This window comes from Crocodylus siamensis, chromosome 1 (genome assembly GCF_052110815.1).
Source record: "Crocodylus siamensis isolate JL-2025a chromosome 1, ASM5211081v1, whole genome shotgun sequence".
Classification (NCBI taxonomy): Eukaryota; Metazoa; Chordata; order Crocodylia; family Crocodylidae; genus Crocodylus; species Crocodylus siamensis.
The window spans coordinates 97623636-97640376 of NC_143395.1; the positions used below are offsets into that span (position 1 = coordinate 97623636).

General features: G+C 44.0%; 1 protein-coding gene across 4 annotated transcripts in view; it reads right to left on the bottom strand.

Annotated features, from left to right (window-relative positions):
• The window catches only part of FAM184A (family with sequence similarity 184 member A), a 215369-nt gene that overhangs the window by 139024 nt on the left and 59604 nt on the right, over window positions 1–16741 (bottom strand). For all 4 annotated transcript variants that reach the window (XM_090038672.1, XM_090038652.1, XM_090038662.1 and 1 more), the window contains exon 2: window positions 3330–4184. In XM_090038672.1, coding sequence (XP_089894798.1) covers window positions 3330–4184 — 855 coding nt within the window. The remainder of the gene's footprint in view (window positions 1–3329; window positions 4185–16741) is intronic.

Below are 16741 nucleotides of genomic sequence, written 5' to 3' on the forward strand. Positions count from 1 at the left end.
TAAGTGACAACCACATAGCTGAAGGAGGGTGTGACTCCACCCCCTCTCACACTTCTCTATCAACCCATGCCTATAGTGGGCACCTTTAATTTAGTTGCTCCAGCTGCAGAAGTGATTACTTTTTTCCACTTCTCTCCTCCACCATCTCCAAGATCAACCATCACTTTAGACTTTTAAGCAGCCTGCTGATGTATCTCTTCATTAAGGATTGGCTCCAAGCACCCACTGAAAGACTTTTCCCTCCTCTCATCAAGACCAAGTTCATTCAGGGGGTACCATCACAAGTGCCCTAGCTTCACATTACCCAACTTGTCACATACTTCAGACTCTGTCAACATTAGTGTTAATCTATTTTGTTTAACTTTGGTTTCACTGGATGCCTTCAAAAACCAGTATCTGTTCTGAAATCTTCTATAAGGATGTACAGTAGGCCTGTCCAAATAGGGAAGTATTTGACTTGGATTTGGATCGGGCCAATTCAGAGGACAGTGATTTGATTCAGAGATTTGGATCGCTGTCCCGAATTGATTTGGTACCGATTTGGAGAGATTTGGTGATTCGGCCATAGACTATAATGGGGAATCACTGAAATACCTATAAATGTGTCATTTTTTGGCAGATTTGAATTAAACCAGCAGGGATGGTAGCCTGTAACAGGGGGCCTTCACAGTGCTGGTTAGATCTATGCCTGCCCACCTGTTTCTGGGCCAGCCACCCACCCACCCTCATTTGCTCATAGGCAGAAACAGCTCACAAAAGGGACAGAAAGACTGCAGACAGCGGCTTATATGCTGTTTCTACATCCCTCCCCCAGAGCACTGTGATTGGAAACAGACTTAGAAAGATCACAGTCACTGGCCAGCTACAGATGTCAGTCTTTCCCTGCCTTCTCCCCCTCCCACTTCTCAATTTCTGTTCCCTTGAAAGACTGCCTTCTAAATCTTTTCTAAATCTTTTCCAAAACAATTTGGAGGGTTTTTTTGGCCTCCCGATTCCATTCAGATCTGGTGATTCGGCTGCTGAATCGGGCCAAATCTTCTCTGAATCAAATCGGCAACCAAAGCTTCATACACCCCTAATGTACAGGGTAAAGATATGAAACCTTCTTTAGATGTGGTTCAGGTTCTAAATTGCCCTTCTTTGCTGTATCTTGTCCTTAGCCTCCCCATCTCCTCTGATCAGGAGACAATTATTGCATCAAATACAATACCTTACGAGTCCAACCAATCCGGTCATATATAATTCCTTTAATACATTTATCAAACTCCCCCTTAAAAATAATTTGGGCTTTTGTCCCGACTACTCCTATCACAAGATTATTCTAGAAACCTCACTGACAGACGAAAACCTCTCCCTAATTTACAACCTTAATTTACTTATGACCAATTTATATCAGTTTGTTATTGTGATATTTCCCTTTAGTTAAAGGCTTTTTCCCTTCCCTTACTGTTTTGAAATATTTATAAACAGCAATCATAACCCTCTTCTAAGCTGCATTATGCAAGACTAAACAAGCCAATCTCTTAGCCTCTCTGTCATAATAAGATAGAATCTCTATTTCTCTAGTTGAATGACTTTCTTGAACAAGGGTGACCAGACCTGAAGACTGTATTCCAGACTAAGATTTGTATAATGGCATTAATACTTCCTTATCTCTCTTAAAATGCAATCCTACAACATATCTGTCTTTTCTATGGCTGCATCATATCAGATCAGAGCTACCCTGTGATCTGATAATACATACAGTTCTTTCTCCTTCTCTGTCTTTTTCCACTGATGAGCTACCAGCTTATATGAGGAACTAGCAAAACGAATTTCTTATGGCATAATTTTGCACCTTGCATCAGGGACTTAACATAAGCAATGACTTCATGGGCCGTTAAATCTTCCTGTTACTCACTAACCTCCACACTTCAGAGGTAATTATGACCCTACTTAGCAAGCTTTTGTTCCATATGCTATTCAGCTCAGCTGTGTCTGCTTCTGTCTCAGAGGCCCGAGGAAGAATACTGTGATAACTGAAAGCTTGCTATGGCTAAACCAACCATACAGCAGGTTCAATAAAAGATATCAGCCACAAGAATTCTTGCCTTTCACACAAGGGGACAATTACAGCAATAATATCACCTCAACACTAGCTTTTACCATGAATTTTTCTACGACAGGATATAATATGGATCCCACTCTAACTCTTTTGGAGTTGGAATGCCATCATCACACTGTGGTGGGCTTTCTCAAGTTACTTCCCCAGAGAACAAGGTCTGATAAGAATTATTTCCCCTTAATGTCAATACCTGAAGCCCTACTCCTCTCATCATAAAATAAACCCTTTTCCCTCTGGTCCCCAAACACCTCCTTCATGTTTCTGGGATATCACGTCCTCCTTTAAGGGTTACTTTGGGTCACAGTACCAGGACAACTCTCTGAAAATGTGTACAGTATTTATGAATGTTTCATGTAGCATGTGTATGCATCTGAGATGTTTATGCAGGGAAGACTGGTTCATAGGTCATATATTCACACCAGAGAATATCTTTTCCTATTTTCTCTATATAGAACTATATATTTCTTAGAACTAGCCAACACACTTTAAAATATTAGATAATGGCAGGCAGCCACAAACCAAAAAACACAATTACAAACGAAGTGGTAAAATGGGAATACCTGTTCCTGTAGTTCAGCCATAGACCAAAATAGAGTATTTTTTATGATTCCAATATTTTGAAGGCCTAGTCACGTTTGTAAAGTCAAACTACAGCCTAATTTAGCAGTTACCATAATTTCCTAGCAACAATACCAGTTCCTCCAGAATGAAATTCCAGTTGTACCAGCCACACACCTCCTCACTATCTTCTCCCCAGAATTTTTCGCTCATCTTTTTTCTTTAAAACACAACAACAACAAATCCCAGTTGGGGTATGATTCAGCCATTGCACAATCATTTAATTAACTGCCTTTACCTAGGAACAGACCTTTGGGTACTCCTAATCCTACAGCTTATTGAGCAGTTAGAATGGGGGCTTGAACAACCCAACCCAAATCCATTCCAGTTAACAGCATGCATATATCTAAGATGGCACATATGAGCTTAGCACACAATGGGACCCAGAACCTTATCTCAGTGCAAATAAGTGTTCATTACTATTTTTGATAGCTCCAGAATTTATCAGTAAGGTAGCTGAAAGATGGATAGCCATCTAAGTACTAGGGACAAAAGCTTATACTTCCAGGGCTTACACTAGTCACTGGTTATGAACTATAGTAGAAACATGTATAAATCTAACATGTATAAAAGTACTGGAACTTTTAAAAACAATGAGCTGTCTTACCTGAACATTGTTTTCTGCTGTACCAAGTGCTACTTGAAGCTTTTGGCATTTTTCTCGTAAACTAGCTGCTTCATCCTGCACCATTTGCAATTCAGTCTTCAGTTTTCCCAGATTTTTACGTAAAATAGCTTCTTGGTTTTGAAACTCTTTTCTTAGCTCCATTTCTTTTTCTTTACATGCATGCAAGCTTTCAGCTGTAAAGAGTTGGGATCTTTTCAAAGCATCAAGTTCATGTTCATAAAAAGACTGAGCTTTGCTGAGTTTGCCTTCATAGTCCTCAATGAGTTTTTTCCTTTCCAATCTTAGCTCTTCAACTTTGCTGTTTAAATCTTCTAGTTCTAGCCTATGCAACTCCTCTAGCTTCTCCTGTCCTTTACTTAAAGTAGCATTTTGATTTTGTTGTGACTTCAGAAGCTCTTGGATCTCTAGTCTGTGTGCTGCTCTCAAATCTTCCAGAGCTGAGCGTTTGTCTTTCTCATACTGTACCTGCAACTGTATGAAGCTACGCAGCCTCTCCTCAAATTTCTTTCTAATCTCTTCTACCTCTCTTGACATGGTTACTACACGTTGGACATGTTGGGCCTCTGCACATAACTGCATGTCTTCAACCCTATCCTTGTAAGCTTCAAATTCTGTCAAAGCTTGATGTTTCATCTTTTTATGATCTTCCAATGACTCTTCCAAAACCTGGATCTTTCTCTTAAGATCCATTTCCTCTGCAACTTTACTCTTATACTGCAAGATCTTCTCTCTTGTTTCAGCTAGAATTTGCTGGATTTCTTCTTCATGTGCATCCTTAAGAGCTTGAATGGCAGCTTCATGTTCATCATTCTTAGTGTTCAAAGCATATATCACCTGCAAGTTTAAAATAAGATTATGTTACGTAAAGACATGCTCTTATTTTTTTTTTGCTAAAATGAACAAAGAAAATCCAAACCAAAAAAAATAAATAAATTTGTAAGTATTATGTAAAGCTATCAGTTTATTTTGTCACACATTCATGATGCAAATAAGGTACTGCATATGTTTAAGGACTGTTGACTTTATAGGCCCTTTATACCAGATACTACAATAGTTCTATATATTAGAATTGCACAACACTTCTGCACTTCCTGATCTGTGATTTGCTGATATTTATTTTTACAGAGGGGCTGGGCTATCTCAAGTAGATATTGCCAAAAATTAAATATCAATATGAAATCAATTTAAAAACTTGAAAACAGCTTGAATACATTTTGTTCTGCTAAAGAATAGCTTACATCAGAGTCATCCAACTTTGATGCAGCTGGGTGATGTGCACTGCATTGACCACATGCTGTGAGTGGCCCCTCCCCCTAGATCCCTCCTCACTCCTTGGGCTGCACTGTCAGTATGTGGCCTTCTCTGTCCCGCACGGCTTCCCCCACCACACAGCAGCAAGAGAGGCGGCTGCAAGGGCCTGCCAACCACATGCTGGCTTTTTGCAGGACACACACACACGTGGACGTCTCAATGGGCCACCAGTCGAACAGCCCTAGCTTACATAATGTAAAGAAAAGAGCTGACTGAGAAATAAGGAGAAGAGAAGAAAAAGAGTCAAGCATCTTTTTTTTCCCCCTCAGGACTAGTATTCTGAATTGTTTCATTTTGAAAACATCAGAATGTTTCCACTGTCCTGGCTGCTAGCTCTCTGCTCTGCCTGGCACCCTGCCTGTCACATTCGCCATTTCCTTGACTGCCCACGTGATGTGTGGATGAGTTAATTAGGTTTGTCAGTTTCCCAGCTACAGAAAATTGCCAAATAAAGGCAGCAAGGGAGCTGGGATTCCTAGAGCAGCAGTCAACAATGTTTTTTTTTTCCAGTAAAAGGGCCACAAGGACCCAGCTCGGTTCTTGGTGACCTGGTGCTAAGACACAGCCATGGTTTCTCCCTGCCACCCAGACATGACATAGCGCAGGGAGCTCCCAGAACAGCAGATGAAGCATAGGCCAAGACCCTGCACTGCTAAATGTTGCTAAAGTCCCCCAGCTCCAAGGTGGATCCAAGTGCTCTATCATTTTTAATGATCTGGATATTCTAGTATATTCTACAAACTACTTTATACAAAAAAATCCACTGACCACCATACTTAGGTCGACAAAACCAGAAATCATCTCAGACATACTAAGAAAGTTGTGGTCTATAGTCAAGTCCTCAGATACCACTACATTTGCTCTGAAGAGAACATTTGTGACACCCAGATCAATCTGAAAACTGCCTTTACCCAAAAAGGACATTTCAGTAGATAAATAGCCCATATCTTTGAAGAAACCTCCAGATGTTCCTCAACTACCTGCTGCAATACAAAAAAGAACCTCCTCCCACCACGCACTAACAACACATCCTTAGTTATCACTAGTGTTCCACATTCTCAGTTTTTACCAATTTTCACTGATAAATTCCCTGGTTTTTTTAAGTCATTCGGTTTTTACTGATTTACAACCATTTTTCAGTTCAAATCCCTGTTAACTGGCATGAGTGAGGAATGGCCCATTCCCCACTCATACCAGTTAACAGGTATTTCAACTGAAAAATGGGTGGTGCCAGTAAGCTAAAAGTGGCGCTATGCCAATTACCTGTGGCACACGTTTCCAGTCGAACAGGGGCGGGGGGTGGCAGCAGCCGCACGTGGAGCAGGTGAGAGGAGGGTGATGGTGGCTGTGCAGGGGCTAAGGGAGGGTGGCTGGAGCTGCTGCCTGAGGATGCGGGGCTCCCAGCTCTGACCTTGGGCAGGGTGGGCTGGGCCACGGGAATCGCTCCTGGGACAGGCAGGTCTGAGCTCCACCCCGGCAGCTCCGGCTTTAGCCCTGCCTTGGGTGCTGGGAGCTGTGAGCCACGCTGAGGCGGGGCAGGCAGGAGAGTCCGGCCCTGCTCCCTGCAGGCTAGGGCTGGTGGTGACACCCTGATGCTTGGGGCAGGTGGCAGCCTGCTCTCATCCCGTGCACAGATCCGGGGGCACATGGCCCCCTGGAAAAGCCTGGCACAGCCCCCCAGCCCTCCTGGGGGGCGCATAGCAGCAAGAGCTGAGCCGAGCTGAGCTGTGCCGCCCCACTCCACTCCCACTGACAGCTGCCCCCCTGCTTTGCTCTCTGCTGCAGCCCTGGCAGTAGCTGATGCACCTGAACCCTTCCCCAACCCCTTCCCTAGTTTCAGCCTCCCTCACTGCTGATTTTCCCCTGATTTAACCTGATATTTTTCCTTTTCTTTCTTTTATCCCAATTTAATCCTGGTTTTTATGTTTTGAAGATAAACCCTGAAAAATTTCCGGATTTTTTTTTTTTAAATAAAAATTGAGAATGCAGAACACTAGTTATCACATATTATCCACAGTGGAACCTATAAGAAGGATCACCAAACAATTACAGTCTAAATTAAAAAAAATCAGAATTTGAAAGAAATATTCTCAACCCCCTTGCTTCTCGCCTTCAAACTTCATTGAACTTGTCATCAGAGGGAAACACCAAGTTGAGCAACTCCACACTGATCAGCACCAAGAAGAACATGACCCTGCCTAAACAACAAATATAAAACTTTTTAACACTTTTCTGCCAGCATCATAAACATCACCCCACAGTTAAACTACCAGAACCCATAGAACCTACGTGTCTACCAAACTGATGCATCTTATCCAGTGTGCCAAATGCCACTGTAGAGGCTACAAGGGTGAAATTAAACAACATGCTCCAGAACAAACAGGAAAGTGATAAAGGACAGAAATGCCCCAAAAAAACAGTGGGAGAAAACTTCACAGAGCAACCTCTTCATTTCTGACCTCAGTCCCTGTATTCAAGGGAAAACTATAAAATACCTTTAGAAAATGGGGTGGGAACAAAAATTGGAACCTCTACTGGGCAGTAAAAAATAGTAAACACATATAACGTTTTTATGGCTCATTACAATTTCGCTGGTTTCTGCCAGCCTCTCTGTATTCTTTAGGTAGTAACAACCCTTTTCCCCTTTGAATGGTCTTATTCTTTTACTTATGGCACCTATTCTTTTTTTTATTAATTACTTAATAATTTTTAATGCAACACAAATATCAGAAATAAATAAACTAGACAATCTGAACTATATATGTTTGTCAAATAAGCAATAAAAGGAAAAAGAAAAAGAAAGAAGAGGAAGAGATAGCTAAAGAAAAGAGAGGTAAACAAGTAATAATAATATAATCCACACCATTGCGCTTCTGCTATACCGTATGTGGTGCAGCTGGGATCAAAAGTGATACCTGTAATGTGTAGACGGAGTCTTCGTTATCATATTCTAAGAGCTCTTTCCAAATTTCACCAAATTTTTTGAAAAAGTTACACCTGCTACCCATGACTTTTGATAGATGCCAGCTGCACCATCTCACTATAGTAGTTTCAACCTTTGGAGATATCCTGTTCTTCCAATGCAGCAATATAATCCTGTGTGTCAGTAACAAGGTCTCCCGTAAGAGTAAAATGTGGGAAGGATTCTGTTTAAATTCCTTAGGTATGCGCTCAAGAATACACAGTTGCCAAAGGTATTTGTGCTGGTTAAAAACATGTTAATTCAAGTTATAATTACTTTCCAAAAAGAACTGATAATAGGGCATGATCAAAACATGATCCACTGCATTTCCAACATGTGTCTAATGGCAGTATTTTTTTTTTTTTTTAAGTTGAGGGACATGAGTGAAGAAAAAAATTATCTTTTGTTGCATACAATGCAGTCTACGATCAACTTTCAAACTTCAAATATTCTGAATTGCTGACTTCCTTTGGTTACCTATTCTACTGCATTTCTCTTGTTATGTAGCCACTCATACCAACATTTCTTTGCTTTCTTTGCTTTACAGTCCTCCTCCATTCCTTTAAGCAAACAGTTTTCATTTACATATGGAATAATATTCACGGTTTGTTCCATCTGTTACCTCGAGTGGTGTCTACTCTCTCTGACCTGAGGAAAGGGAAAAACTTGTCTGATACCTCCCCATGACATAGTTAGCCCAATAAAAGATATCACCAAAAATACTTGCCCCTCATAAGAAAAAAAAAGAAAGAAAGAAAAAGCCAATCTTTTTCCTTTGGCTAATGAATGGATACAGACCCAAACAACATGATCCAAGCTTCAGAGATGGACACTGTGGATTACTTAATGCACTCTATTTAGAAATGACAACTGGAAGTTTAAATCTACCTGGTAGAGCACAAGGCACCCCATCTACCAAATAACAGAGGATACTGTAAACATGAAGCTGACTGCCCAGAAAGTACCGGTTAAAATTGAAGACCACAGTCAGGATCTGCAAAACTATAAAATGGAACAGGGTCCCAGATACCTGCCGAGTAACTGGTCTTTCAGGGACAGCTACTGGTTATTTTGAAATTATGAAAAAGTATGACAAAAGTGATACTTCTCAGAGGGCCTAAGGTTGTAGAAGTCCATTCCAAAGAGTTATGACAACTAACTGCATCATCTTATTTCACAAATTGAAAACCCATTTAGTATTTTCACAAGAGCAAATCAGTTGAAGAAGAAAGGGTAAGAAAAGAAAGATTAACTTCCAAGTAACATCTCACAAATCTACTCATAACCTCCATTAACTGCAAGGAGAGAAATGAGAAAGCAAACTTCTCCTTTATGAAGACAAACTGAGTTAATAGTATTCACATGCTTTATTCCTTCTTCCCCTCCTCCTAATTAAAGGGACGTTAAAAATAAACTATACACTAAAACTATAAACTAAAAGGAGTTCTTGAGCTGTAACTATTTACTACTGCACAGTAGACTTCATTTCTTTTACTGGAATTTCTGTAGTTGGTTAAATGTTATAATGTTGGAATTACAGCATTTGGAACAGCCTTGGGGCTCCCAGTAGCATCTGCACGTGAAGCAGCAGCTTCAAGGTTATATCTCTGTACAATGCACTATCACATCAACATAATATCAGCATTTAGTAAAGGAAAATATAAATTCATGAATTCACTTACTTGACCAGGTAAACACTAAAAGTTGTTTCACTATCATTAGCATACTTGGGTGCAAATTTTATTTTCAAATTATTTTTTCTTAAGAGTTGATACAATTATAACTGTTTAAACCATTCCTGTAGCATACTACCTAAGAGCAGAATAGCATTTGGGAGACTGGATAAAGTATGAACAGAGCTAAAAAAAATTCAAATGATCCATTCTGTGGGAAATTCCAAAATTCTACTAAAACACTGTTCTGAAGATAAAAGTAGACTTCCATGAAAACTTTCAAAGAGAAGATTCTGGAAAACACTGTTTAAAAATAATAGAAACATTTTGTTCTGAAAATTCTGAAACAAAACAGCATCAAAGCCCAAGCTGTGAATCTCTTGGAAATCACTGATAAGCCAAGGAGACATGAAACTTCCTATCAGCCTTAGTAGACTGATAAGAGAGCCAGGGACATAAAAGTCCTTGAAACTAGGGGTGTGTGAACCTTCGGTCACTGATTTGGTTAAGAGAAGATTTGGCCTGATTTGGAAGCCAAATCATGGAATCTGAATTGAATCAGGAGACCAAAAAAACCCCTCCGAAACAATTCAGAGCATCCGAATAAATTTAGAAAAGATTCAGAAGAAGATTTGGAGATTCGGAAGGCAGTCTTTCAGGGGAACAGAAACTGAGAAGAGGGGAAGCGGGGGGGGAAGACTGACATCTGTAGCTAGCCAGTGACTGTGATCTTTCCCTGAGTCCCCTTCCAATCATAGTGCTCTAAGGGAGGGATGTAGAAACAGCATATAAGCCTCTGTCTGCAGCATTTCTGTCCCTTTTGTAATCTGTTTTTACCTGAGCAGAAGAGGGGTGGCGGCTGGCCCAGAAACAGGTGGGTGGGCAGAGATCTAACCAGCACCGGGAAGGCCCCTGGTTACAGGCTACCATCCCTGCTGTTTTCATCCAAATCTGCCTTATCACACCCAAGTGGCACAAGTTTTGCTTTCAGCAGTTTGAGGTACAGTTTCCCAGAAACCCCTAAACCTATCTCCTTGAAACTTGGCAAGCTTTACGTCCTCAGAAGAGGTTACCATCCCTGCTGATTTCGTTCAAATTTGCCAAAAAATGACAATGTCATAGGTATTTCAGTGATTCCCCATTATAGTCTATGGCTGAATCTCCGAAACTCTCCAAATCAGTGCCAAATCTTCCAAAGCCAATTCGACAGAACTGATTCAGGACAGTGATCTGAATCTCCAAATCGAATCACATCCTCCAAATCGGTCAAATCTGAATCAAATACTTCCCTATCCTCACAGGCCTACTTGAAATCACAGCTGAGCAAGAAGTCTTAGAGCTTGAGAGCAAGGAAGTGAGTCCTAGCTAGATTTGAGGTTTCTATGCTCCCTGTTCCAAGGCAATGAATCTAAAAGCTGTGACAGCCTTCATAAATTTGCAGGCTTAGGAAGGTCCATGAGTCTCATGGGACCAAAACCAACGAGACCCCCTCTGTTTGAACAGCGTGCCAAAATGTACCTTCAGAGTGCATTTTGGATTTGATAATATCATTATAATTTTAGCTGCTTTCTTTTAAATTATTCGTTAATTCCCAGTTTGTTGCTACGGATATTTCTGGCAATTTCAAGTAAATGCCTTATCTTAAAAAGGAAACTTCTCTTTGGTTAGCAGTAGGTCTGTCACTCATACCACATGCCTTTGTCAAGTAAAACATTAAAAAGAAATTACTTTTTCACAGAGAACATTTCCACCCCTTTCAGGCTCTGCTCTCTATCTGTTAACAATTCCCTCATTTTAAATGTTTGGGATCTGGGGCTAACTTTTTCACAGAAAAGCCTCTGTACTGGAATTCAATCTTTATAGCAGAGTAGCAGCCCCTAAATTTGTTCAGGACATGCTTAAAGACCTATTCAGGACACGTTAAAAGACAAAATTCTGCAGTCAGTCACGTGCATCCAATCCCAACAAACTTCAAGAAGAGATGATCACATGAATAGGCCTTTCACTGGCTTTTCCTCAGGGAATGCTTCAAGGTATTCAAATGCCTCTGTTCCATGGGGAATGAGAAAGGAACCTCAATGAGATTTTTTAAAACAGATTTTAACACACTGAGCTAAAAACAAACATTTTATATTTTGTAGTGTGTCTAAACATTACCCAAAGCAAATATTGAAATTAAAAAAAAATACAAAACAGACATTATCCAGGCTTACAAGTCTAGCTAAAAAGTCATCCGTCTAAAATGACACAAAGGCTAGCTAGCTACCTCTCATAGTATGAAGCACAGAAAGAAAATGAGAGATTTAAATAAAATGAGATTTTAAAATGATGAACGGGATTGACTGTGTGAGTTAACACACTTAAATCTAAATGTGTATATTGCCATTAAATTAAACAATGAATTGCCTGAACAAAAAAGGAAACTTAAAAGGGGAAAAGGAAAGAAGAAACACCACAAATTATTGAATTGCAATGGCATTGTCAATTTTTAAGTCAAAAGGAATAGTGCATTTAAAATGCTGTATATAGTATATTGTCTGACTTCAAACTGATTTTACATATGCAAACTATAATTAATATGAGAGAATAGTTACTCACTTGAGTAACTGTGATCCCTTGAAAGCTGTTGTCCAGATTCAATGCTTGATGTATGTGGAACTCTTGCATACAAGTCAATCTTTTACAATAGCAGTGTCTACTGGAGTAGAGACTTTGTGATTACCACAGCTGAGAATATCAAGGTGAGGTGGTTCCAAGCAGTACCTATCCTCTCATTCATTCTGTAAATCAGCCCTAATGTCTATGAAATCTATGAAATGTCTGCTAAGGCTCTCATCAATCTGACCTTGCCGAGAGAAAAGGACAATGCCCTGACCACATCCTAGGTGTGAAACTGTTTCAGCTAGTGAGGAGTGAGAACAGAAAGCCAGGCCAGCAGGCTGTGAACTGGTTAACATTAAAGTCTAAAACCACCTTAGATAGCAACAACTAAGGTTTCAGAGCAACTTTACCCTTATGAGAACTGTACAAGAAAGACTTCCCAGGAGAACCCGGATTTCCTTTATCCTTCTAGCCAATGAACTGGCCAAAGAAATGCTGTTTTCAAGGAAAGGTAATGGAATCAGCAGGTCACCATAGGTTCAAATAAAAAAACCCATTTCCCTTGCTAGCACTATATTGGGATAACATTAGGAAGGGAGTTTTCAGACTGGAGGATATATGTGCAGAGAACTACAGGCCAGTGAGCCTAACTTCTGTTCCTAGAAAACTGGTAGAAACAATAATGAAAAGAAATTATTCAGCACATGGAGGAACACGATTTGCTGGAATCAACACAACTTTGTTAAAGGGAAATAGTTCCTCATCAACCTACTAGAGTGCTTTGGCAGTGTCAATAAGCAGATGAATCAGGACAATCCAGTTTACAGAGTTCTCTGGTGGGGAGCTGTGACTGGAGAACAAGTAGACCCCCAGATAGAGCAGCGAGCCTACACTCCATTGAATGTGCTGGAGTGCAGGTGGGAGTGAGCTCACCTGCCACCCACCATCAGGCCAGAGCTCTTGATCCAACTGACCTGGGCAGAGGCAGCCACTAAGTAGATGGACTGGCAGGCCTCCATCTGCACCAGGTTGCCCAGGTCCTGGATGGCGACAGAGCCCATCCTGTTCAGCTGATGAATGTGTCAAGGCTGCCTGCTGCAGTCAGGCCAGCTCTACACCCTTCCCCTCAAGCCCTTTCTCTGCCTGCTGGCAAGCGGATGGTGGGGCTGGTGCTCAAGGAGCTGGCCGTGAGTGTGGTCCTGCCAGCGTACACCACGTTGATGATGTGCTCATCCCCATCCCACCATCTCTGGGCCAAGGGAAAGGCTGGCCACTGCTCATACTAGGCTAGCCAGAACTCCTGGAAGGCAGCCACAAAGCTCACATCCTCCAGCAGGCTGTTGTTGAAGTGCTAAAACATACGCTAGGTGGTGGTTACTGAATGGGGTCTGCCTACTGCTGCAGGCATGGGCTTGGGCAGTGTTTAGTATGGGAACACAGATTCAGTCTAACCAAGGATGGACCATGAGGATCTCCCTGAGGATGCCTACAGTGGCCTGGCTCCACTCTGCCAGTGTGGTCCTGAGCCTCAAGTATGACATTAAAGTCCCTGCTGAGGACCAAGCACTCTTGGGAGCTCAGGGTGCTCCCAGAGGTAGGTGGTCACCTGCCGGTAAAAGTGGGCCATCTCCAAGTCATGAGCAGAGGCATAGACGCTGACCAGATTGAGAACAATCCCCTGCACCCAGAGATGTAGCAGGTGGCCTGGCACTACTTGAATGGTGAGAAGAACCTGTGGGTGCAGGCTCAAGGAGAACAGGTAGCCACCCTGCAGGATGTTTCTGTAAGGATACTGAAGTAAACCCTATCTCCTCACTCCAGCCAATTGGCTTCAGCAGCCAAAGTCATGTGGGTCTCCTGCAGGAAAACCACAGAGTACCACCCCCTACTGAAGGAACAAGAGCACCTGACTCCTGCGGAGACCCATCCTGCAGCTGTGCATAGTGGGTCCTGGGCAGGGTCTACCTTGGGGTTGCAATGGTGTTTAGTGAGGGACCCTGCTTCCCCCACTTTGTCCTATGGCCCCAGTTCTCACTGGGGTCTGTGGCAGAGGTGGCTCTAAGCAGGGTTGGAGGAGACATATCAAGCACCTGGGTGGTGTTGGTGCCCGCCCCAGAGCCCTGTAGAAAAGAATATGGCCCACAGGGGCCCAGTGGCATTGGCCCCAGGGCTCCCATTTCCCCCAGGTGGTTGGAGGGGGAGGGCTCCACCACCAGAGCCATCCCCAGGGTGGAAGGGGCTGAGGCCCCATCACCTGCAGTGGGCAGGTCACAGCTGGCAGAGTTGGGGGCCTCCGGTACGGGCCTCAGGATGACTGGGCCATCCTGGACCCTCCTGTGGTGGTGACATTTATCTTTTTTATTTTCTCCAGGGGTGGGATTTCTGGTGCAGCTCAGGAGGTGTTGGCAATGACAGTAATACTGGCCCCACTCTTGGGTGCTGGGAGGGGGGCCTTCTTCATGCCAGAGGGCAAGAGCTGTGCCTGGCCCTTGCGCTTGGCCTAGGTGGCCAATCACCACTCATATGGGACCAGCATCCACCCAGCTTCAGGGTGGTTTGGGGAGTGGTTAACCTGGGGTGCTGGTAGCAGTGTGGGGCTAGGAAGGAGTGACAGTGGTAGCATGCCCCACTCACCACCCTCCCCCCTGCCTGCACCCCTCTGCTTTGGGACCTCGCTGAATGGCTGTGGTGCAGGGTTTCCCTTTGCAAGCTGGCAGAGTTCCAGCCTGCAAGGGGCCGCTCAAGACTGGGGGGAGTGGGAGGAAGGCAATCAGAAGCAGGGGCACTACATATACGTTGCATGTGCATGCACATAGCTGGTAATACAGCCAAGCAGTGTGGTGGACAGCAGCTCACTGCAGGTTAGTTTAAGGCAGGAGAGTATAAAGCAATGTGGGGAGGATGGGCAGGGCACAGGTAATGTGTGTGGGGGAGTGGGGGGTCACAGGCAATACATGGGGGGTGGGAGGAGCACAGGCAATATAGGGGGGCACTGGAAGACATATGTCCCTCACAATTTCTGCACCCACAGTGGGGCATGGGGCTGCAGCCTGGCTGGATCAGCACTGGCCACGAACCACCTCCACGGCTCACTGGGCAGGAGCCAGCATGGGAGGGCAGAGTGGGGTGCAGTGGGGAGGCTGGGTGCTGTTGCTGCCACTGCCACTGGGAGTGCTAGACTACCATGGCCGCCAAGGTGAGGAACCCATCCACCTGGCAGCAGTATGGGGGCACAACTCTGCGTTGCCACTGTTGCAGTGCCTCAGCTTAGTGGCCATAGCAGTGTGACTGGCACAGGGCTCCTGGTGGCAGCAGCAGCACATAGTTGTGTCCCCATGCTGCCGCCAGGCGAGTAGGGGGTGCCTCACCTTGGCAGCCATGGTGGCACAGCACTCCCTCTCATGCCTGGTTGTACCTACTAGGCTGGAGGCAGCTCCCACCCAGTGCCAGCCTGGCCAGGATGCAGCCCCATGCCCCACTGTGGGCGCAAAAATTTCAGCGGGGGGGTACATGCCCCCTAGGCCCTCCCAATGCATTGCTTACGGTGATGCCTATGCCCACACTTATGGGCAGAGGGAGCTCTGATTTTCCATGATAAAAAAAACAAAAAAAACCCACCAAACATATACAGGTATTTAGAATTTATTTTATTATAATGATTGAGGTGCTGGTAGGCTTCCAAGTTGCTTTAAAATGGTAAATATATGAATGAGACATTGTGTTCCACTGACACGTATATAGTGGCCTTTTACTTTAATTGCAGAAAAACATATTTTGGGTTTTTTAAGTCAGAGAATGTTGGATTTTTTTATCAGAGAATTTTGGATTGTTAACAATGTGATGCTTGCTCATATCCATTACACTTGGATTCATTAGTCTAATAAAAGGATCATCCTTGGAGGGCAGACCACCCTGTTCATATCGCTGCTGTTGAGCAGATACGTTGATCTCAACGTACCTGCTGCACACAAAACAATAATCTGGCATGACATATGATGTACATGTACAATGATGTGGTCCAGAGGAACAAGTTTCTTTCCCTGCAGGGTTGTACGACCAAGGAGGATGCACCTCAAGATGAGCCCTCTACTGCTAAGTGGCAGATGGTCACCTCCCATACCAGGGCTGCTCGAAACACGGCAGCACCAGTTCCTCCAGTCCAGCTGGAGAACAGGTACAAAGCCCTGGCAGCCCAGGAGGAGGAGGAAGCAGAGGACGAAACCAGGGAGGAGGCAACTCCACGCTCACCGCGTCCCGTGCAAGCTGAAGGAGGCAAGAAGGCCAGGAGGAAGAAGCATCGCGTGATCGTCATTGGTGACTCCATCCTGAGAGGTACGGAGGGCCCCATCTGTCGCCGGGACCCCTCGGCACGCGAGGTATACTGCCTATCTGGAGCGAGGATTCAGGATGTGAAAGGGATGCTCCAAACCGTAATCCAGCCCACCGATTATTACCCCATGGTCCTAGTCCATGTGGGCACTAACGATGCGGCCAGGAGGAGCCCTGATCGCCTGATGGAGGACTACCACGCTTTGGGGTGCACGCTGAAGGAGATGGGCGCACAGGTGGTTTTCTCTTCTATCCTGCCAGTGAGTGGACGAGGCAGACGGCATGAAACGTGCATCGCGGAGACCAACTGGCGGCTGCAGGAATGGTGCTTCGAGGGGGGCTTTGGCTTCCTCAGCCACGACCGGCACATCACGACAAGAGGCATGCTGGGATGGGATGGGCTCCACCTTTCCCCTAAAGGTAAGCGTGTGTTCTCTTCTAGGTTGGAGGACCTCCTCCGGCGGGCTTTAAACTAGGCTTGTCGGGGGAAGGGGAAGATGAGGGTGGAGGAAACA